This window comes from Delphinapterus leucas, chromosome X, assembly GCF_059928025.1.
Source record: "Delphinapterus leucas isolate spDelLeu-1000000601 "Yukka" chromosome X, BTC_Dleu_Yukka2, whole genome shotgun sequence".
NCBI lineage: Eukaryota > Metazoa > Chordata > Mammalia > Artiodactyla > Monodontidae > Delphinapterus > Delphinapterus leucas.
The window spans coordinates 29,494,745-29,519,706 of NC_143150.1; the positions used below are offsets into that span (position 1 = coordinate 29,494,745).

Below are 24,962 nucleotides of genomic sequence, written 5' to 3' on the forward strand. Positions count from 1 at the left end.
TCAGGTCTCGGGACTAAGGTTAGAATGGGAGCAAGAGTGGTGGCTAAGCATGGAGCCTGCGACTTTGCTGGGCTTGGGGAACTTCAAAGAAAGGCTATGTTTTTCTCCATCCGGAGGCACGATGCTGAAACCATCGCTACTGCGTAAGAAGGAGGCGATTCCGATCTCAGAGAAGATCTCAGGTGTCCAGGTTCCAAGAACCCTCTGCAGTGCTACCGCCCAAACCTGACTAGCCGTGGAAACAGTTTTTGGTCCGTCAGCAAAATTCTTCCTCAGGCTGGAGTCGTCGTACCAACAAGAAGAGTTGTGTGTGCCTGTGTAAATAAACTGGCGATGCCGCATGGACACTGCTTCAGTTCCGCATGAGCCCCTCCCCGTCCCCAAGGCCAGGGTGGACGAGGACACACGTTCTTTCCCAGCATCGAACCTGAAATAACCGAAGGCAAGGACAACAGGCCACTAGATACATTTCATAAGGGTTATTTTAATAACACAAGCCAATTCTGCTTGTGTTCCGGGTATTTTCTGGGTATGTTTGTGCTTCTATCACAGACATGTGATATAGGGTGCATACCTGTGTAATATCTGTGTCCGTGTGTGTTTTCTACCTGGCAGCTCCATTTGAAGGAGACCCCATGAGCAAAGGTAAGGTCTACCTGCTGCTTTTATTTTATTTTTCATTTTTATTTTTTTAACATCTTTACTGGAGTATGATTGCTTTACAATGGTGTGTTAGTTTCTGCTTTATAACAAAGTGAATCCATTTTACATATACGTATGTTCCCATACCTGCTGCTTTTATTTATTTTTATTTTTAAAATGAATTTATTTTATGTTTGGCTGTGTTGGGTCTTTGTGGCTGTGCACGGGTTTCTGTAGTTGCGGCGCTTCTCATTGCAGTGGCTGCTCTTGTGGTGGAGCACGGGCTCTAGGTGTGCGGGCTTCAGTAGTTGTGGCACACAGGCTCAGTAGTTGTGGCGCACGGGCTTAGTTGCTCCGCGGCATGTGGGACCTTCCCGCAGGCAGACTCTTAACCGCTGCGTCAACAGGGAAGCCCTACCTGCTTCTTTTAAATAAAGTGATTATCCTGGATCAGTGCTCAGGGACCACCACCTCCTGGCTTCCGGCAACACTCACCCAAGGGGCTCCCTTTCAGTGTTGAATTAGCTGGAACGAGGGTTCTCCCAAGGATGTTGAAGGTGACAAAATACACTTGAAGGCCACATCATCCGTCAGCTCTGAGCTGGGGAAGGAGCTACGATATGCTTTCCGTATCTGGGGGTGGGGAAGAGTGGGTGAGAAGAGCCGCATGCGGGCCTAGACAGTCTCCTCTTGTGTTACCTTCGCAGAGGTAGGCCCCTCCCCCTCCGCTAGCGTGGTTTCTCTCCCCACGTGCCCTCCACAACAGGGAAGGCGGTGAACAGGACTGGGAGAGAAGCCGACGGTGCCCCGCTCCCTCTCTTCCGTAAAGCCCTATGAGTAGTCACTGCAGAAGTGTCCCTTGGAGTCCTCCTTGTACCTGAGCTGGTCACCATGAATGGGCCTCAGGCCTGCTTTGAAACACACTGTTCTCCCATTCGAGACTCACACCACCCGTCTTGCACATCTAGGTGGTCCCAATGGGGCAGCGTGCGGGGAGCATGGGTGCTGGGGGAGAGGGTGGAAGAGAACAGGTGGGTCTGTGTAAACCCCTCATGGGCACCTGGCAAACTTCTGAGATGTGCATGGCCTATGATGGTGACTCAGGGCTGTTACTGCATGAAAGGAGGCCTCCTGGGCATTCGGTCTGAATGGTGTTGGCTTAGCAACTTCCATCAAATTTACTAACCCCATGTGACACAGAGAACAAATATGCAGAGAACTCACAACTTTATTGAAAATACAAAAACATGCCCTAAAACAGTGGGTCAAGGGCTCTACTTCTGTTTAATATACTTTGCAGGCATTTGGGGAACTGTTCTTGGTGGTGAGGTACGCAGAATTTGAAACTGGCCCAAAGGCACTTTGAACAAAACTGTCATGGACACCATTTAAGAGGAAACTAGGGCTACCGTAGGACCGCCGATGGTTAGGGACCAGGCCATGCCGCATGAGGGCACCTACAGGGAAGCAAGTGTGGACGAAGCCTGGGTGGAGAAGGCAACAGCATAGGAGGAAAGGGCTGCATGGGCGTCATGTGTGGCATGGGTTGCACGTGCCACAGGGGTGGCTCAGGCAGCATGGGCGGCACGGGAGGCATGGGTTGCACGGGTGGCATTAGTGGCACGGGGTGCACGGGCCACATGAGCTGCATGGGCGGCATGGGTGGCACGGGCGGCATGGGCACCATGGGCTGCATGGGTGGCAGGGGATACTCGGGCAGCACGGGTGGCACGGGTGGCCTGGGCGGGACGGGCAGCATGGGTGGCACAGGTGGCCTGGGTGGCACGGGCGGTCTGGGCAGCAGGGACAGGTCCATCAGCAGTGGCTCCAGAAGATCGCATGACGAATTCAGCTCCTGACGCGAGATGGCAGGGCAGGGCTCACACAAGCTGGCGACAGCAGGGGGCACGGGGGGCACGTCACTGAACATTAGTGCCCTCTGATGTCTCCTCCACTTGGCCCTTTTACTCTTAAACCAAGCCTTCAAGCAGAGAGAAAAAGACATTGATTAGTATATTGAGCATTTCATGTCAGATATGAAAAATTGCAGCAGGGAGCTCTCGGTGCCTTGAAGATTTGAAAGTGCATCAGGAGAAGCTATTTCCTTCTTGCTAAAGTATCATAGGATATGTAGCTGAAGGCGCTCCCTTCAGCCGCCCTCCCCACCAAGAGCGAGCACCGACTATGTGCCAGGCTCTGGATTGGCATATGGCTTTGTCTCTCCCCTCCCACCTTTACTATTATTTCCCCCACTCTTACACGCAGGTGGAGCTGACCAACTGCGCTCTGTCCCTGCTGTTATTACTATGCCTGGTAGGTCTGCGTCCTGACAACTGACCGTCAGCTCCAGCTGCCACTAATCCCTACTCATTGGGCAGGTGTCACCTTAGTTATGGGGGAAGTTGAGCATAGGAAAAAGTGGGTGCCTTTTAAAATCATACTGAGGGGAACGGTCCCCATTTTGAAAAACCCATCTTTGGTTACAGTAAATAATCAATAGGAGTGGGTTGGATTTTTCAACAAAAGCTTTCCCCAAGGATGACTAAAAAGGGTCATTCATCCTCTGGAACCTTGGATGGTTAAAAAGATGGAGATGGTATTGTGAGGGAGGTTTGGTCATGGGGTCCCAGGGACTTTGTGGTTTGTCTTGCTGGACACCGGCGGAGATGAAGGCCTGGACACTACCTTAATATTAGACTATAGGGGTAATGAATGCTTAGATGAACTCAGCCCAAATTTACTAAAACTCTTAAAATCTTTGCCCAGACAAGTGTTTCGGGGGAAAGAGGCATACCGTTGTCACCTCTGTCAATTCTGCACTCTCCAACCTGCCCCACCCTCCAAACCTTCCTGGGCTCAGGACCAGGTCAGGTCACTCCGCTCTGGCTACAGTTGCAGGGCCTTGGACCAGAGCCTCTGGTGCCCAGCAAGGTTGCGCCCTCTAGGAGCTGCGAATCAACCAGGAGATCCCCATCCTGTCCCTTATGCTTAAGTCAAGAGGGTGCAACCTGCATTTTAGGAAGACAGCCGACAACCACGTGAGTGAGGGGTCACAAAACGGCTCCCCCCTAAATATCTGGCAACTATTAACAACTGAAAGTAAAACCTGTCCTGTGGACTCCACTGCTCCCTCAGCATCTCAGTTAATGGAATTATGCCATATTTAGATTTTTGGATGTTTCCACGCGGCAAATTTTACATGACACCAAGGGCCTCCTCTCTCTGTCGCCCCATTTTCCCTCTCCCATCTTAGTATTTGGGTCCTTCTGCTGCATGAATATGTAGTCGAGAAAAGCCAGTGTAACAGAGCTCACTTTGGGGGGTTCCAGTGTACCAATGGTCAAATCTGCATAAATATAAGCAATGTGCAAAGCTGGCTGTGTGAGGTTCAGGCTGACACTACTTCCATATTTCCAATACTGGTTTCATAAAACAACTCCTACTGTCCTTGCAAACCAAGGGAGGGTGTCCATTAAATGTTTCTTTGGGACGCTCATGCTGTAGAGTTTGGAAATAGATGAAAACATTCTCCCGTCTTCTTCATGTGTTTCTTGTTGCTCCTTTTGCCTTCAGAACTCCATTAAGAGACCACTACGTAAACCCAGGAGAAGCAAGCCACCAAAACTTCAGTTTCTCTTTTCCTCTGAGCTTGCTTTGCCTGCTTGACAAAGCAGAGGCCTGCGCCTCCCAAGCCCTGGCCAGACCTGACTGTGAGCCCATCCCGTGGCCTTAGGCCGCCAGCACTGCTTTCCAGACCCCACCACCAGCTCTGCAGCCCGTGTCCATCACTGCCCTCACACACGCTCTCTGCAGCAAAGCTAGTGAACCCATCCTGATTCTTCTTTCCTTCCTTCCTACTTTCTTCCTTTCTATCAATCTTGTGTTTTAAAAAAATATTCCTCTTCCACAACAAGCGAAGCCACTGCACTGAGAAGACCACCCACCACAACAAAAAGTAACCCCGGCTCTCCTCAACTAGAGAAGAGCCCACGCACAGCAACGAAGACCCAACCCAGCCAAATATAAATAAATAAATATATTTTAAAAAAATATATATATACTCCTTTGATACAACTTACTGTGTTCTATGGGCAAATAATCAGCTTCTGTGCCATGAGCTACCAACTGGTAACCACTACCTGAATGAATGAGCAAGTATTTCAAATTAACACAGGTAAGCGACTAGCTGAGAGCCAACCCCTGACCATCACAAACAAATTCTTCGAAACCAATCCCTCATAATAATATGAAAAGGGAAGAAAAAAATTCTTAGACATTAGAAATTGCTCAAAATAATATTCACTGATACATTTGTTAGTTTCATAATGTTGAATTTACGCAGTATCTCCAAGACATATATAGATAGTATCCAATTATTCTCAAACCCGTCCATCTTTTGAGGTCAGTGGAAATTTATTCAAATTTGTTCTTTTTGTTTGTTTTATATGTTTAGACAAATTCCTTTAATTTGTTTAGACAAATTCCTAAAGGTTGCAAACCTTTACCCCCCTCCATCATACTGCACAACCTACTATGTTAGCAATGTTCTCAGGCTGCACATCAAAAAATTTCAGAAAATTAAAATTTACGGCTGAAACTCTCTACACTGCTCTACCAAACACATAAAAACAACAGCAAGAGGACCAGGCACTTGGAATTTTAAGCTATTCGCCTCCCCATCAGTCTCATCTAAACTAAACATATATTAGTTGCTCACATGTTGTGTTCCGAGGTGAATTATTCCCTTACCCAATTGCCTGAATACTTGTAAATTCACTCCTTATACAAAGAGCTTAGGCCTGGCTTTAAAACTTTTAAATAATTTAGTATACTTGAACCCTCTTCTAACCCAGCTATTTGGTGCATTAATTTGAATAATTGCCAAATTAGCAATCAGAATCAGCCCCAACATGATTCCACAGAGACTTGTCCCGTAAGGGATACCAGTTTTGGAAGGAGTTTAACTTTACTGAAGATACATATATTCTGGCCCCAAAGCCCCAAAAGTCCAAACCTTATTTCCAAAACATCGACAAGTGTACAAAAACACACCAACTTGAGAATGTCTAGGACAAGGTATCCAATTCCTAAAGCAGGTTTTAGATTGGCTGCCCTGCCAAGTTGCTTTTTTCAGGTTTACTGACCCACACTCTGGCTTCAGTCACTCCCAGGCATCTTGCAAGCTCCTTTCTGAGGGGAAAAATATTGAAAATATTCAGCACTTGACATTATGGATGAAATGAAATATACAATGCACATTTCATGCTATGTTCAAATGTTTATTCAGAGGGTAGCCAAGATGGTGACATAGGAAAAACCCCGAGCTTACCTCCTTCCATGGGTACACCAAAATTACAGCTATTTACAGAGCAACTTTTTTTTGCGGTACGCGGGCCTCTCACTGTTGTGGCCTCTCCCGTTGCAGAGCACAGGCTCCGGATGCGCAGGCTCAGTGGTCATGGCTCATGGGCCCAGCCGCTCCGCGGCATGTGGGATCTTCCCGGACCGGGGCACGAACCCGTGTCCCCTGCATCGGCAGGTGGGCCCTCAACCACTGCACCACCAGGGAAGCCTACAGAGCAACTATTGATGAGAATGACCTGAAGACTAGCAGACAAGAGCTTCCACAACTACAGATATAAAGAAGGAAACACAATGAGATGGATAGGAAGGGCCGAGATGTGGTATAGTCAAGACCCACACCCCCAGGTTGGCGACCCATAAATGGGAGGATAATTACAATTGCAGAGGTTCTCCCCAAGAAGCAAGGGGTCCAAGCACATTAGATTTACGAACGGGGAGAAAATATTTGCACACAATGCAACTGACAAGGGCTTAATTTCCAATATCCCAATAGCTCATACAACTCAATAACAAAAAAACAAACAACGCAATCAAAAAATGGGCAGAAGACCTAAATAGACATTTCTCCAAAGAAGACATACAGATGGCCAACAGGCACATGAAAAGATGCTCAACATCACTAATCCCGTATCTGGGCATATACCTGAAACAGATGAAAGCTCTAATTCGAAAAGATACATGCACCCCAATATTCAGAGTAGCACTGTTTGCAATAACTAAGATGTGGAAGCAACCTAAGTGTCCATCAACAGATGAATGGATAAAGACGATGTGGTAAATAGATACAATGGAATATTACTCAGCCATAAAAATGTATGAAATCCTGCCATTTGTAAAAACATGGACGGACTTAGAGAGTATTATCCTAAGTGAAGTAAGTCAGACAGAGAAAGACAAATATTACATGATATCACTTATATGTGGAATCTAAAAAACAGAACAAGTGAACTTATTTACAAAACAAAAATAGATACACAGACATAAAAAACAAACTTATGGTTACTAAGTGGGGGGATAAATTGGGAGCACAGGATTAACAGATGCACACTACCATAGATACCAGGTAAACCAAAAGGATTTATTGTATAGCACAGGGAACTCTATTCAATATCTTGTAATAAAATATAATGGAAAGGAATAAGAAAAAAGAATATAGATATATACATATATATATGTATAATCTAATGCACTGCTATATATAAACCTCATGGGAACCACAAACCAAAAATCTATAATAGATACACACACAGAAAAAGAGAAAGGAATCCAAACATAACACTAAAGATAGTCATCAAATCACAAGGGAAGAGAGCAAAAGAAGAAGGAACAAAAAAGAACTCCAAAAACAATTAGCAAAATGGCAGTAATTACATACCTACCAATAATTACTTTAAATATAAATGGAATAAATGCTCCAATCAAATGACAAAGAGTGGCTGAATGGATACAAAAACAAGACCCACATACATGCTGCCTACAAGAGACACACTTCAGATCTAAAGACTCAGACAGAAAGTGAAGGGATGGAAAAAGGTATTCCATGCAAATGGAAATCAAAATAAAGCTGGAGTAGCATTTCTCATATGAGACAAAATAGACTTTAAAATAAAGACTATTACAAGAGACAAAGAAGGACACTACATAATGATCAAGGGATCGATCCAAGAAGAAGATTTAACAATTGTAAATATTTAAGCACCCAACATAGGAGCACCTCAATACATAGGGCAAAGGCTAAGAGCCATAAAAGGGGAAATCGACAGTAACACAATCATAGTAGGGCACTTTCACACCCCACTTTCACCAATGGGCAGGTCATCCAAAATGAAGATAAATAAGGAAACACAAGCTTTAAATGATACATTATACACGATGGAATTAGTTGATATTTATAGGACATTCCATCCCAAAACAACAGAATACACATTCTTCTCAAGTGCTCATGGAACATTCTCCAGGATAGATCATATCTTGGATCACAACCCAAGCCTTGGTAAATTTAAGAAAATTGAAATCATATCAAGTATCTTTTCCGACCACCACGCTATGAAACTAGATATCAATTACAGGAAAAGATCTGTAAAAAATACAAACACATGGAGGCTAAACAATACACCACTTAATAACCAAGTGATCACTGAAGAAATCAAAGAGGAAATCAAAAAATACCTAGAAACAAATGACAATGGAGACACGACGACCCAAAACCTATGGGATGCAGCAAAAGCAGTTCTAAGAGGGAAGTTTATAGCAATACAATCCCACCTTAAGAAACAGGAAACATCTCAAATAAACAACCTAACCTTGCACCTAAAGCAATTAGAGAAAGAAGAACAAAAAAAAACCCCAAAGTTAGCAGAAGGAAAGAAATCATGAAGATCAGATCAGAAATAAATGAAAAAGAAATGAAGGAAATGATAGCAAAGATCAATAAAACTAAAAGCTGGTTCTTTGAGAAGATAAACAAAATTGATAAACCATTACCCAGACTCATCAAGAAAAAAAGGAGAAGACTCAAATCAATAAAATTAGAAATGAAAAAGGAGAAGTAACAACTGACACTGCAGAAATACAAAGGATCATGAGCGATTACTACAAGCAACTATATGCCAATAAATTTGACAACGGGAAAAAATGGACAAATTCTTAGAAAGGCACAACTTGCCAAGACTGAACCAGGAAGAAATAGAAAATATGAACTGACCGATCACAAGCACTGAGATTGAAAGTGTGATTAAAAATCTTCCAACAAACAAAAGCCCAGGACCAGATGGCTTCACAGGCAAATTCTATCAAACATTTAGAGAAGAGCTAACACCTATCAATCTCAAACCCTTCCAAAATATAGCAGAGGGAGGAACACTCCCAAACTCATTCTACGAGGCCACCATCACCCTGATACCAAAACCAGACAAGATGTCACAAAGCAAGAAAACTACAGGCCGATATCACTGATGAACATAGATGCAAAAACCATCAACAAAATACTACCAAACAGAATCCAACAGCACATTAAAAGGATCATACACCATGATCAAGTGGGGTTTATTCCAGGAATGCAAGGATTCTTCAATATACGCAAATTAATCAATGTGATACACCATATTAACACATTGAAGGAGGAAAACCATAGGATCATCTCAATCGATGCAGAGAAAGCTTTCGAAAAAATTCAACACGCATTTATGATAAAAACCCTGCAGAAAGTAGGCATAGAGAGAACTTTCCTCAACATAATAAAGGCCATATACGATAAGCCCACAGCCAGCATCGTCCTCAACGGTGAAAAACTGAAACCATTTCCACTAAGATCAGGAACAAGACAAGGTTTCCCACTTTCACCACTATTATTCAACATAGTTTTGGAAGTTTTAGCCACAGCAATCAGAGAAACAAAAAATAAAAGGAATCCAAATTGGAAAAGAAGAAGTAAAGCTGTCACTGTTTGCAGATGACATGATACTATACATAGAGAATCCTAAAGATGCTAGCAGAAAACTACTAGAGTGAATCAATGTATTTGGTAAAGTAGTAGGATACAAAATTAATGCACAGAAATCTCTGGCATTCCTATAAACTAACGATGAAAAATCTAAAAGTGAAATTAAGAAAACACTCCCATTTACCACTGCAATAAAAAGAATAAAGTATCTAGGAATAAACCAACCTAAGGAGACAAAAGACCTGTATGCAGAAAATTATAAGACACTGATGAAAGAAATTAAAGATGACACAAATAGATGGAGAGATATACCATGTTCTTGGAATGGAAGAATCAACATTGTGAAAATGACTCTACTACCCAAAGCAATCTACAGATTTAATGCAATCCCTAACAAACTACCACTGGCATTTTTCACAGAACTAGAACAAAATATTTCACAAATTGTATGGAAACACAAAAGACCCCGAATACCTAAAGCAATCTTGAGAATGAAAAATGGAGCTGGAGGAATCAGGCTCTCTGACTTCAGACTATACTACAAAGCTACAGTAATCAAGACAGTATGGTAGTGGCACAAAACCAGAAATACAGATCAATGGAACAGGATAGAAAGCCGAGACATAAACCCACGCACATATGGTCACTTTACCTTTGATAAAGGGAGAAACAATATATGGTAGAGAAAAGACAGCCTCTTCAATAAGTGGTGCTGGGGAAACTGGACAGGTACATGTAAAAGTATGAAATTAGAACACTCCCTAACACCATATACAAAAATAAACTAGAAGTGGATTAAAGACCTAAATGTAAGGCCAGACACTATCAAACTCTTAGAGGAAAACATAGGCAGAACACTCTATGACATAAATCACAGCAAGATCCTTTTGACCCACTTCCTAGAGAAATGGAAATAAAAACAAAAATAAACAAATGGGACCTATTGAAACTTCAAAGCTTTTTCACAGCAAAGGAAAACACAAACAATACCAAAAGACAGCCCTCAGAATGGAAGAAATTATTTGCAAATGAAGCAACTGACAAAGGATTAAGCTCCAAAATTTACAAACAGTTCATGCAGCTCAATATCAAACAAACAACAGCCCAATCCATAAATGGGCAGAAGACCTAAATAGACATTTCTCCAAAGAAGATACACAGATTGCCAACAAACACATGAAAGAATGCTCAACATCATTTTTTAAAATTAATTAATTAATTTATTTATTTTTGGCTGTGTTGGGTCTTCATTTCTGTGCGAGGGCTCTCTCTAGTTGCAGAAAGCGGGGGCCACTCTTCATCGTGGTGTGCGGGCCTCTCACTATCACGGCCTCTCTTGTTGCGGAGCACAGGCTCCAGACGCACAGGCTCAGTAGCTGTGGCTCACGGGCCCAGTTGCTCCGTGGCATGTGGGATCTTCCCAGGCCAGGGCTCGAACCCATGTCCCCTGCATCGGCAGGCAGATTCTCAACCACTGCACCACCAGGGAAGCCCTGCGCAACATCATTAATCATTAGAGGAATGCAAATCAAAACTACAATGAGATGTCATATCACACCGGTCAGAATGGCCATCATCAAAAAATCTAGAAACGATAAATGCTGGAGAGGGTGCGCAGAAAAGGGAACGCTCTTGCACTGTTGGTTGGAATGTAAATTGATAGAGCCACTATGGAGAACAGTGTGGAGGTTCCTTATAAAACTAAAAATAGAACTACCATCCAACCCAGCAAACCCACTACTGGGAATATACCCTGAGAAAACCATAATTCCAAAAGAGTCATGTACCACAATCTTCACTGCAGCTCTATTTACAATAGCCAGGACATGGAAGCAACCTAAGTGTCCATCAACAGATGAATGGATAAAGAAGATGTGGCATATATATACAATGGAATATTACTCAGCCATAAAAAGAAACGAAATTGAGTTATTTGTAGTGAGGTGGATGGACCTAGAGTCTGTCCTACACAGTGAAGTAAGTCAGAAAGAGAAAGAAAAATACCATATGCTAACACATATATATGGAATCTAAGAAAAAAAATGTCATGAAGAATTACGCGCAAGACAGGAATAAAGACACAGACCTACTAGAGAATGGACTTGAGGATACGGGGATGGGGAAGGGTAAGCTGTGACAAAGTGAGAGAGTGGCATGGACATATATACACTACCAAACCTGAAATAGATAGCTAGTGGGAAGCAGCCGCATAGCACACGGAGATCAGCTCGGTGCTTTGTGACCACCTAGAGGGGTGGGATAGGGAGGGTGGGGGGGAGGGAGATGCAAGAGGGAAGAGATATGGGAACATATGTATATGTATCACTGATTCACTTTGTTATAAAGCAGAAACTACCACACCATTGTAAAGCAATTATACTCCAATAAAGATGTTAAAAAATAAAAAAAAACAAAATAAGAGAAAAAAACCCAAAGTTAGTACAACGGACGAAGTCACAAAGATCAGAGAAGAAAGAAATGAAATAGATTTCAAAAGATATACAATATCAATGGAAGTAAGAGATGATTCTTTGAAAAGGTAAATCAAATTGATAAACCTTTCACCAGACTCATCAAGAAAAAGAGAAAGAGGTTCCAAATCAATAAAATCAGAAAAGAAAAAGAGGTTAGAACCAACACCACAGAAATAAAAAGGATCATAAGAGATTACTATGAACAATCATACATCAATAAAATGGACAAACTAGAAGAAATGAACAAATTCCCAGAAAGGTACCGTCTCCCAAGACTAAAGCAGTAAGAAATAGAAAATTTGAATACATCAGTTATCAGTAATGAAACTGAGTTGGATAATAAAAAAAGGATATATTTTACAGCACCAGGAATACAGCCAATATTTTATAATAACTTTAAATGGAGAATAATCTATGAAAATGTTGAATCACTGTGCTGCACATCTGAAACTAATATAACATTGTAAATCAAATATACCTCAATAAAAACAGACATTAGGAAGTAGAGAGCAGAAGCAAGAAGAACTACAATCCCACAGCCTGTGGAACAAAAACCACAATCACAGAAAGATAGACAAGATGAAAAGGCAGAGGGCTATGTACCAGATGAAGGAACAAGATGAAACCCCAGAAAAACAACTAAATGAAGTGGAGATAGGAAAACTTCCAGAAAATGAATTCAGAATAATGATACTGAAGATGATCCAGGACCTCAGAAAACGAATGGAGGTAACGATTGAGAAGATGCAAGAAATGTTAAACAAAGATCTAGGAGAATTAAAGCACAAACAAACAGAGATGAACAATACAATAACTGAAATGAAAAATACACTAGAAGGAATCAATCGCAGAATAACTGAGGCAGAAGAACGGATGAGTGACCTGGAAGACAGAATGGTGGAGTTCACTGCTGCGGAACAGAACAAAGAAAAAAGAATGAAAAGAAATGAAGACAGCCTAAGAGACCTCTGGGACAACATTAAACGCAACAACATTCGCATTATAGGGGTCCCAGAAGGAGGAGAGAGAGAGAAAGGCCCCGAGAAAATATTTGAAGAGATTATAGTGGAAAACTTCCCTAACGTGGGAAAGGAAATAGCCACCCAAGTCCAGGAAGCACAGAGAGTCCCAGGCAGGATAAACCCAAGGGGAAACACGCCGAGACACATAGTAATCAAATTGACAAAAGTTAAAGACAAAGAAAAACTACTCAAAGCAACAAGGGAAAAATGACAAATAATATACAAGGGAACTGCCATAAGGTTAACAGCTGATTTCTCAGCAGGAACTCTACAAGCCAGAAGGGAGTGGCATGATATACTTAAAGTGATGAAAGGGAAGAACCTACAACCAAGATTACTCTACCCGGCAAGGATCTCATTGAGTTCGATGGAGAAATCAAAAGCTTTACAGACAAGCAAAAGCTAAGAGAATTCAGCACTACCAAACCAGTTTTACAACAAATGCTACAGGAAATTCTCTAAGTGGGAAACACAAGAGAAGAAAAGGACCTACAAAAACAAACCCATAACAATTAAGACAATGGTAACAGGAACATACGTATCGATAATTACCTTAAACGTGAATGGACTAAATGCTCCAACTAAAAGACACAGGCTCGCTGAATGGACAGAAAAATAAGGACCATATATATGCTGTCTACAAGAGACCCACTTCAGACCAAGGGACACATACAGACTGAAAGTGAGGGGATGGAAAAAGATATTCCATGCAAATGGAAATCAAAAGAAAGCTGGAGGGCTTCCCTGGTGGCGCAGTGGTTGAGAGTCTGCCTGCCTATGCAGGGGCACGGGTTCGTGCCCTGGTCCGGGAAGATCCCATATGCCACGAAGCGGCTAGGCCCGCGAGACATGGCCGCTGAGCCTGCGCGTCCGGAGCCTGTGCTCTGCAATGGGAGAGGCCACAACAGTGAGAGGCCCACGTACCACAAAAAAAAGAAAGAAAGAAAAAAAAAAAGCTGGAGTAGCAATACTTGTATCAGATAAAATAGACCTTAAAATAAACAATGTTACAAGAGACAAGGAAGGACACTACATAATGATCAATCCAGGAAGAAAATATAAGAATTATAAATATATATGCACTCAACATAGGAGCACCTCAATACATAGGGCAACTGCTAACAGCTATAAAAGAGGTAATCGACAGCAACACAAAAATGGTGGGGGACTTTAACACCTCACTTACACCAATGGACAGATCATCCAAACAGAAAATTAATAAGGAAACACAAGCTTTAAATGACACAATAGACCAGACAGATTTAATTGATATTTATAGGACATTCCATCCAAAAACAGCAGATTACACTTTCTTCTCAACTGCGCATGGAACATTCTCCAGGACAGATCACATCTACGGCCACAAATCAAGCCTCAGTAAATTTAACAAAATTGAAATGATATCAAGCATCTATTCTGACCACAACGCTATGAGATTAGAAATCAATTACAGGGAAAAAAACGTAAAAAACACGAACACATGCAGGCTAAACAATACGTTACTAAATAACCAAGAGATCACTGAGGAAATCAAAGAGGAAATCAAAAAATACCTAGAGACGAATGACAATGAAAACACGACGATCCAAAACCTATGGGATGCAGCAAAAGCAGTTCTAAGACGGAAGTTTATAGCAATACAAGCCTACCTCAAGAAACAATAAAAATCTCAAGTAAACAATCTAAACTTACACCTAAAGGAAGTAGAGAAAGAAGAACAAACAAAACCCAAAGTTAGCAGAAGGAAAGAAATCATAAAGATCAGAGCAGAAATAAATGAAATAGAAACAAAGAAAGCAATAGCAAAGATCAATGGAACTAAAAGCTGGTTCTTTGAGAGGATAAACGAAATTGATACACCATTAGCCAGACTCCTCAAGGAAAAGAGGGAGAGAACTCAAATCAATTAAATCAGGAATGAAAAAGGAAAAGTTACAACAGACACTTCAGAAATACAAAGCAACCTAAGAGACTACTACAAGCAACTCTATGGAAATAAAATGGACAACCTGGAAGAAATGGACAAATTCTTAGAATGGTATAACCTTCCAAGACTGAACCAGGAAGAAATAGAAAATATGAACAGACCAATCACAAGTAATTAAATTGAAACTGTGATTAAAATCTTGCAACAGGGCTTCCCTGGTGGCGCAGTGGTTGAGAGTCCGCCTGCCGATGCAGGGGACGCGGGTTCGTGCCCCCATCCGAGAAGATCCCACATGCCGCGGAGCGGCTGGGCCCATGAGCCATGGCCGCTGAGCCTGCGCGTCTGGAGCCTGTGCTCTGCAACGGGAGACGCCACAGCAGTGAGAGGCCCGCGTACCGCAAAAAATAAATAAATAAATAAATAAATCTTCCAACAAACAAAAGTCCAGGACCAGATAGCTTCACAGGTGAATGCTATCAAACATTTAGAGAAGAGCTAACACCCATCCTTCTCAAACTCTTCCAAAAAATTGCAGAGGAAGGAACACTCCCAAACTCATTCTATGAGGCCACCATCACCTGGATACCAAAATCAGACAAAGATACTACAAAAAAGAAAATTACAGACCAATATCACTGATGAATATAGATGCAAAAATCCTCAACAAAATACTAGCAAACAGAATACAACAACACATTAAAAGGATCAGACACTGTGATCAAGTGGGATTTATCCGAGGAATGCAAGGATTCTTCAATATATGCAAATCAATCAATGTGCTACACCATATTAACACATTGAAGAAGAAAAACCAAATGATCATCTCAATAGATGAAGAAAAAGCTTTTGAGAAAATTCAACACCCATTTATGATAAAAACTCTCCAGAAAGTGGGCATAGAGGGAACCTACCTCAAAATAATAAAGCCCATATACGACAAACCCACATCAAACATCATTCTCAGTGGTGAAAAACTGAAAGCATTTCCTAAGATCAGGAACAAGACAAGGTTGCCCACTCTCACCACTATTATTCAACATACTTTTGGAAGTCCTAGCCACGGCAATCGGAGAAGAAAAAGAAATAAAAGGAATACAAATTGGAATAGAAGAAGTAAAGCTGTCACTGTTTGCAGATGGCATGATACTATACATAGAGAATCCTACAGATGCCACCAGAATACTACTAGAGCTAACCAATGAATTTGGTAAAGTTGTAGGATACAAAATTAATGCACAGAAATCTCTGGCATTCCTATACACTAATGATGAGAAATCTGAAAGAGAAATTAAGGAAACACTCCCATTTACCATGGCAACAAAAAGAATAAAATAGCTAGGAATAAACCTACCTAGAGAGACAAAAGACCTGTATGCAGAAAACTATAAGACACTGATGAAAGAAATTAAAGATGATACCAACAGATGGAGAGATATACCATGTTCTTGGATTGGAAGAATCAACATTGTGAAAATGGCAATACTACCCAAAGCAATCTACAGATTCAATGCAATCCCTATCAAATTACCAATGGCATGTTTTACAGAACTAGAACAAAAAAATCTTAAAATTTGTATGGAGACACAAAAGACCCCGAATATCCAAAGCAGTCTTGAGGGAAAAAAATGGAGCTGGAGGAATCAGACTTGCAGACTTCTGACTATACTACAAAGCTACAGTAATCAAGACAGTATGGTACTGGCACAAAAGGCAGAAATATAGATCAATGGAACAGGATTGAAAGCCCAGAGATAAACCCATGCACATGTGGTAACCTTGCCTTTGATAAAGGTGGGAAGAGTATACAGTAGGGGAAAGACAGCCTCTTCAATAAGTGGTGCTGGGAAAACTGGACAGCTCCATGTAAAAGAATGCAATTAGAACACTCCCTAACACCATACACAAATATAAACTCAAAATGGATTAGAGACCTAAATGTAAGACCGAGCACTATAAAACTCATAGAGGAAAACATAGGAAGAACACTCTTTGAGATAAATTGCAGCAAGATCTTTTTTGTTCCACCTCCTAGAGTAATGAAAATAAAAACAAAAATAAACCAATGGGACCTAATGAAACTTAAAAGCTTTTGCATAGCAAAGGAAACCATAAACAAGGCCAAAAGACAACCCTCAGAATGGGAGAAAATATTTGCAAATGAAGCAAGTGACAAAGGATTAATCTCCAAAATTTACAAGCAGCTCATGCAGCTCAATAGCAAAAAAACAAACAACCCAATCCAAAAATGGGCAGAAGACCTAAACAGACATTTCTCCAAAGAAGACATACAGATGGCCAAGAAGCACATGACAAGCTGCTCAACATCACTATTATTAGAGAAACGCAACTCAAAACTACAATGAGGTATCACCGCACACCAGTTAGAATGGGCATCATCTGAAAATCTACAAACAACAATTGCTGGAGAAGGTGTGGAGAAAAGGGAACCCTCTTGCCCTGTTGGTGGGAATGTAAATTGATATAGCCACTATGGAAAACAGTATGGAGGTTCCTTAAAAACTAAAAATAGAATTACCATATGACCCAGTAATCCCACTCCTGGGCATATACCCAGAGAAAACCATAATTCAAAACGACACATGCACCCCAATGTTCACTGCAGCACTATTTACAATAGCCAGGTCATGGAAGCAACCTAAATGCCCATCGTCAGATGAATGGATAAAGAAGATGTGGTACATATGTACAATGGAATATTCCTCAGCCATAAAAAGGAACGAAATTGGGTCATTTGTAGAGATGTGGATGGATCTAGAGACTGTCATACAGAGTGAACTAAGTCAGAAAGAGAAAAACAAATATCCTATGTTAATGCATAGATGTGGAACCTAGAAGAATGGTACAGATGAACCAGTTTGCAGGGCAGAAATAGAGACACACATGTACAGAACAAACATATGGACACCAAGGGGGGACAGTGGGGTGGTGGTGGTGGTGGGATGAACTGGGAGACCGGGATTGACATATATACACTAATATGTATAAAATGGATAACTAATAAGAACCCGCTGTATAAAAAAATAAATAAAATTCAAAACAATAAATATATAAAAAAATAAAAACGGACATCACTAATCATCAGAGTAATGCAAACCACAACTCCAATGAGATATCACCTTAGAATAGCTACCGTCCAAAAGACAGCAGGGACTTCCCTGGTGGCGCAGTGGTTAAGAATCCACTTGCCAGTGCAGGGGACATGGGTTTGAGCCCCGGTCCAGGAAGATCCTACATGCCACAGAGCAACTAAGCCCGTGCACCACAACTACTGAGCCTGCGCTCTAGAGCCCTCGAGCCACAACTACTGAGCCCGTGTGCCAGAACTACTGAAGCCTGCGCACCTGCAGCCCGTGATCCGCCACAAGAGAAGCCACCGCAATGAGAAGCCCGTGCACCGCAGCAAAGAGCAGCTCTGGCTCACTGCAACTAGAGTAAGCTCGCGCACAGCATCGAAGACCCAATGCAGCCAAAACTAAGTAAATTAATTACTTCTTAAAAAGACTACAAATAACAAATATTGGTGAGGATGTGGAGAAAGGGGAACCCTTGTACACTGTTGGTGGGAATGTAAATTGGTGCAGCCACTGTGGCAAACAGTATGGAGGTTTCTCAAAAAACTAAAAAGAGAACTACCATATGACCCAGCAATTTCAATCTTGGGTATATATCTGAAAAAAACAAAAACACTAATTGAAAAAGATACATGCACCCCAATGTTCATAGCAGCATCATTTACAATAGTCAAGATATGGAAGGAACCTGAGTGTCCATCAACAGAGGAACGGATAAAGAAGATGTGGTATGTATATACAATGGAGGTTAAAAAAATAAAAATGTGCCATTTGCAACAACATGGATGGACTTGGAGGGTATTATGCTTAGTGAAATAAGTAGGACAGAGAAAGACAAAAGATCTCACTTATATGTGGAATCTAAAAATTAAAGCAAACTATTGAATATAACAAAAAAGAAACAGTCTCATAGATATAGAGAACAACCTAGTGGTTACCAGTGGGAAGATACAGGGGAGAAGGACAAGATAAGGGCAGTGGATTAATAGGTACAAACTACTATGTATAAAATAAATAAGCTACAAGGATATATTGTACAGCATGGGGAATATAGCCAATATTTTATAATAACTATAATGGAGTATAACCTTTAAAAATTGTGAATCACTATATTGTACACCTGAAACTTATATAATATTGTACATCAGCTGTAACTCACTTAAAAAAAAACCCCGATAACCCTAAAGTCTCCACCAAGAAACTGCTAGAACTAATAAATGAATTCAGTAAAGTTTCAGGATTCAAATATACAGAAATCTGCTGCTTTTCTCTACACTATAATACACTGTACTCTCAGAGAGAAAGCAAGAAAACAATCCCATTTAAAATAGCTTCAAGGGCTTCCCTGGTGGCGCAGTAGTTAAGAATCCACCTGCCAATGCAGGGGCCACGGGTTCAAGCCCTGGTCTGGGAAGATCCCACATGCCGCGGAGCAATTAAGCCTGTGGGACACAACTACTGAGCCTGCGCTCTGGAGCCTGCGAGCCACAGCTACTGAGCCCGTGTGCCACAACTACTAAAGCCCGCGTGCCTAGAGCCTGTGCTCTGCAACAAGAGAAGCCACCGCAATGAGAAGGCCCCACTTGCCGCAACTAAAGAAAGCCCACGTGCAGCAACAAAGACCCAACGCAGCCAAAAATAAAATTAATTAATTAATTAATAATAATAAATAAAATAGCATCAAAAAGAATAAAATACCTAGGAATAAACGTAACCAAGGACGTGAAAGACCTATACTCTGAAAACTATATATAAAACACTGATGAAGGAAGTTGAAAATGTTCTCCCAAAATGACAAGATATATGGTGTTTTTGGATTGGAAGAATTAATATTGCTAAAATATCCATACAGGAAACACAGGGGACCCCGAATGGCCAGGGCAGTCTTGAGAACGAGGAACGGAGCTGGAGGAGTCGGGCTCCCTGGCTTCGGACTATACTTCAGAGCTGCAGTGGTCGGGACACTGTGGTACTGGCGCAGAGGCAGGGAGATAGATCAATGCAACAGGATGGAAAGCCCAGAGATGAACCCTCGCACATGTGGTCACCTTATCTTTGATAAAGGAGGCAGGAGTGTACAGTGGAGAAGGGACAGCCTCTTCAATGGGTGGTGCTGGGAGGACTGGACAGGTACATGTAAAGGTATGAGATTAGATCACTCCCTGGCACCATGCACAAAAGTAAGCTCAAAATGGATTGAGGGCCTGAATGTAAGGCCAGAAGCTGTCGGGCTCTTAGAGGAAACCATAGGCAGAACACTCTATGACATAAATCACAGCAAGATCCTTTTTGACCCACCTCCTAGAGAAATGGAAATAGAAACAAGGGTGAACAGGTGGGACCTAGTGAAACTTCGGGGCCTTTGCACAGTGGAGGAAACCATAAGCAAGACCAGGGGACGACCCTCAGAATGGAAGAAGGTGTTTGCAGATGGAGCAACTGACAAAGGATTAATTTCCAAAATTTGCAAGCAGCTCGTGCAGCTCAATAACAGAAAAATGGGCAACCCAATCCAGGAATGGGCAGGGGACCTGGGTAGACATTTCTCCAAGGAAGTTGTGCAGACTGCCAGCAAGCACATGGAGGAATGCTCAACATCATTAATCATTAGGGAAATGCAGATCAGGGCTGCGGTGAGATATCATCTCACACCGGTCAGAATGGCCATCATCAAAAAATCTAGAAACAATGAAATGCTGGAGAGGGTGTGGAGAAAGGGGAACGCTCCTGCACTGCTGGTGGGAATGTGAATTGGTACAGCCACTATGGAGAACAGTATGGGGGTTCCTTGGAAAACTACAAGTGGAACTGCCAAGTGACCCAGCGGGCCCACTACTGGGCATATACCCTGGGAGGACCATGGTTCAAAGGGAGTCATGTACCAGGATGTTCATTGCAGCTCTATTTACAATGGCCCGGAGATGGAAGCAACCTAGGTGCCCATCATCGGATGAATGGATGGGGAAGATGTGGCACATATATACAATGGAATATTACTCAGCCATAAAAAGAAATGAAATTGAGTGAGGTGGGGAAATTGGATGAAGGCAGTCAAAAGGTACAAACTTCCAGTTATAAGATAAATAAGTACTAGGGATATAATGTACAACATGATAAATAAAATTAACACTGCTGTATGTTATATACGAAATCTGTTAAGAGAGTTCCTAAAAGTTCTCATCACACAAAAAACTTTTTTTCTGTTTAATTATGTATCTATATGAGATGATGGATGGTCACCAAACTTATTATGATAATCATTTCATGATGCACGTAAGCCAACTCATTATGCTGTGCACCTTAAACTTATACAGTACTGAATGTTAATTATATCATAATAAACTGGAAGAAAAAATATTTATCAGGCAGCTCTAGACATCCAAATCAAGGGGCATCTTGAGTTTGACACTTTTGAGAAAGGGAGAAATTGGGCTGATCCAATTATCACACCACAGCAAAAAGCAACCGAACTTGGAGTAATCGAGTTGAACAGAAAATCCTAAACCGAAGTTGATGCTAGTTACCATCCCTGCTTGTTGAATCGTCCCTACCGCCATCCAGGTTTCCACGATACGGTTTGCCTACAAACAGCCTCTCCAAACACTCCGCCTCTGTCTCTTGCAAGCTTCTTTTATTGTCTTTCAATATTCCCTAGCTCAGTGAATATACCAGCAGCCATTCATTTGGGCAAATCAGAAATTTATACATTTTTCTTAAACATTTCCTTTTACCCCCGTGTTCAAATTACCATGAATTGCTATCAATTTTACCTGCTAAATATCTCTTTAATCTGTTCACTTCTCTCCATCGCCACTACCCTGGACCAACACACCATCACCTCTGGCCTTGCCTACTGAACAGCCTCCTAGGATTGAATCCCAGCTCTGCCACGTTCCAGCTGTGCCATCTTGGGCAAGTCTCATCACTTCTCTGAGCTTCAGTTTTTTCACAGTTATAAGTGGGGATAATAACAGTGGCTACCACATTCACAAGGGGTTGTGAAGATTCAATGACAGTATGTAGAAAAACCCTTTAAAACAAGAGCTTAACACACAGTAAGCACAATGTAAATGATAGCTTTTTAAATTTTAGCCGCATTCACAGGTACTCAGCAACCCATTCATTCTCCACACTGAAGTTTGCTTTAGGGAACAATTCTACCTCAGGCACAAACTTCAGGGGTAACTAAAAATTCAGTAATCGGGTTTCCCTGGTGCCGCAGGGGTTAAGAATCCACCTGCCGATGCAGGGGACACGGGTCCGAGCCCTGGTCCGGGAAGATCCCACATGCCGCGGGGCAACTAAGCCCGTGTGCCACCACTACCGAGACTGCGCTCTAGAGCCCGCGAGCCACAACTACTGAGCCCACGTGCCACAACTACTACGGAAGCCCACCCGCCTAGAGCCCGCGCTCTGCAACAAGAGAAGCCACCACAATGCGCGCACCGCAACTTAGGGTAGCCCCCGCTCGCCGCAACTAGAGAAAGCCCGTGCCCAGAGCCCGAGAGCAGCAACAAAGACCCAATGCAGCCATAAATAAATTGATTTATTTTTAAACATTCAGTAATCAAGATAAAGGATGTTGTCATGTAGTGTTTAAACTATTGCAAATATAATCCATGAATAACTGATGATCAAAATTTCTGATAAAAGTACACTCCAACTCTGCATTTGCTCCACCACGTCTCGGGCGACTCATTATTTATGTGAACCGGTGGCCCACAAAGCTCCCCAACGTGACTTATTCAAACACCGCACGGAAATATCGACCTCGATTCCCGCCAGGCAGAGTCCCCGCCCCCGTCCTAGGCCTCGAGGGTGCCGGAAGGGCGGGCCGCCGCCACGCCCCGGGGCTTTCAGATCCGGAGCCGAGGAGAGGGACTCGCGAGAGCGCCGCCCACCACCCGCGCGGCAGCCCGCGCCACCCGAGACGCCCGCTTACCGCATGAGCGCGTTGGGGTACTGAGTGTGCTGGAAAACGCTCTCCAGGTCCTGCACCTGCACCTGCGTGAACCTGGCGCGGGGGGCACGCCGCTGCCCGTCTGCGGCCTCGGGACCCTCGACGGCGGCCCGCGGGGGCTGCTCCTCGCTGCCCGCCTCGGCCTCGGCCTCGTGGCTTTCGCCGTCCGCGGGGCCGGCGGCTCCGACGCTGACCTCGCAGCCTTCCTTTCCTTCTCCTTCGTCTCCCGCCTCTTTCCCTTCCGCGGCTGCTCCCTGTTCCGGTTCGGACTGAGCCTTCTGCTCCTCTGCCCCCTCTCCGGGAGGCGACATCTCCGCGGGCTTCACCTCTGCAAGGGAGGAAACCCAAAGAGAAAGATCAGGCCGTCGAGTGAGCCCGGCTCTGGGGAGGGCCTGCGTCCGAGGGGGGTCCTGCCGTTCGCCCCGCCCTGGGAAAGTACCTTTCCTGGAATCCGTTAAAGCGAGTGCCCCACCCGCCACTGACCTTTCGCTTCTTCCCGCTCCTCTTCGACCCCCAGCTTGAAGAAGCCGGCAACGGCTGCATCCGTGACGTCATAGGCATCGTGGCTGCTCTGCGGCTGACGCTCCATGTCCCGACTGCTGTCGAGGAGGCTGTGAGCTTCAGCGGAGGCTGCTCTGGATCCCCTGAGACCCACGATCCGGCACGTTAAGGCTCCTCTGGCGGCTGGTCGGGTTTCAGAGATTCTGGTATGACGCCCACTGTGGGTTTACCACAGCCTGTTGGGGGTTGGGTTAGCTGATGTGCGCATGCGGCAGGGCGTCGGCCGTCTAGGGGCCGTCTAAGGGGGCGCGGGCAGGGCGGGGAGGATGTTGCGCGCCGCCCGGGCGCTGGTGGGGAGCATGCGTGAGAGCAGAATTCCGGGTCCCAGGTTGCAACCTAGCTGACTAAGTACTCCGCACTGGGTCGGGCGCCTTCCCAGACCAAGGGGCTGTGCGCGATTTGTGGAGGGTAAGAGAGAGACCTCACCCAAGCTCCATAGATCTTGGAGAAGCGTTTGGGGACTATCTCTTGACCGAGCCCTCCATATCCGGCAGCCAGTACCAAGAAGGGAACAGTAATCAAAGTGATACGGTCGCCCCTTGGTATCCGCGGGGAATTGGTTCCAGGACCCGCCGCGGATACCAAAATCGGCGGATGCTCAAGTCCCATAGTCGGCCCTCCGCATCTGCTGATGTGAAACCCATGGCTATGGAGGGCCGCCTGTATATTTATTGAAAAAATTTTTAAAAACACCACAAACCTGTGTTTAAGTGGACTTGCAAGTTCAAAAGCCGTGTATTTGAAGGGTCAACCGTATTATTAGCTAGGAGTTTGCTTGCTCTGAATTTTTGCAATGAGGTTGAAGTCAGAGTCCGCCATACTCCCTGGGTCTCCAGGAGCAGGAGTTCAGGGCTGGGTTTTCTGAGCATGCCTGGTGCTCAGATGCACTATGCAAACAAAACAAAAGAAAGCGAAACCCAGCGCCCCCCCCTCCATTAGCCTGTAGATTTTTAGTAATGAATCAACATCAGATTGCAGGTGTAGAAACCTGCACAGTGTTTCAAGCACTCAAGAATGCTTACCGGGTACAGATTTCCTGCCTTTTTTCTTTTTTTGTGTGTGTCCTTGTTGCAGCTATGGACTATGCTACATCTTTGTGCACAGCCCCTAAGCTCCTGTTGCTTCTGGCTGTAGATCTTCTACAAAAGCATACATGTCCCTTGTGGTGGGCCCCTGTGGACATGGGTAAATTTACCTGCTTTCTTGCCGCTGCCTATCCCCCCATCTCATCTCCTCACGTTTTCTCGAAATATTCTCCTGAGCCCTTGCTGAGGAGTAGATAAATTTTATTTATTGTCAAATAAAAGAGGGCCAGGCCAGATTTACAGCTCTATGGTTTTTCCTTGGAGAAGTGTTTTATAGATGCCCCAAGACTTAATATCCTAAATATTGAAAATAGCTTATAATAATGGGCCCTATACTTGACAATGTACTTGATTTAGCCTGTGTTTCCTTGGACAACCATCTTCATCAACCCC

General features: G+C 43.4%; 1 protein-coding gene across 1 annotated transcript; it reads right to left on the reverse strand.

Annotated features, from left to right (window-relative positions):
• Window positions 1–23,579, reverse strand: LOC149744185 (uncharacterized). Its single transcript, XM_089904889.1, has 5 exons — window positions 23,407–23,579; window positions 22,906–23,251; window positions 5,787–5,832; window positions 2,100–2,623; window positions 1–427 (listed from the first exon to the last, which is right to left on the reverse strand). The coding sequence occupies exons 1-5, from the start codon at window positions 23,510–23,512 to the stop codon at window positions 1–3; spliced, it is 1,449 nt and encodes a 482-aa protein (XP_089761015.1). The 5' UTR covers window positions 23,513–23,579.
• Window positions 23,580–24,962: the final 1,383 nt, after the last annotated feature.

Bases quoted from the DNA above. Each gene is read 5' to 3' on its own strand.
- LOC149744185 (XM_089904889.1), bottom strand. From the start codon at position 23,512: ATGGAGCGTCAGCCGCAGAGCAGCCACGATGCCTATGACGTCACGGAT. The intron at 5,833-22,905 runs GTAAGCGGGCGT...TTTTCCCCTCAG, and splicing joins TACCCCAACGCGCTCATGCG to AAAGGAGCTTGCAAGATGCC. The intron at 2,624-5,786 runs GTCAGTAAACCT...CTCTGCTTGAAG, and splicing joins TGACTGAAGCCAGAGTGTGG to GCTTGGTTTAAGAGTAAAAG.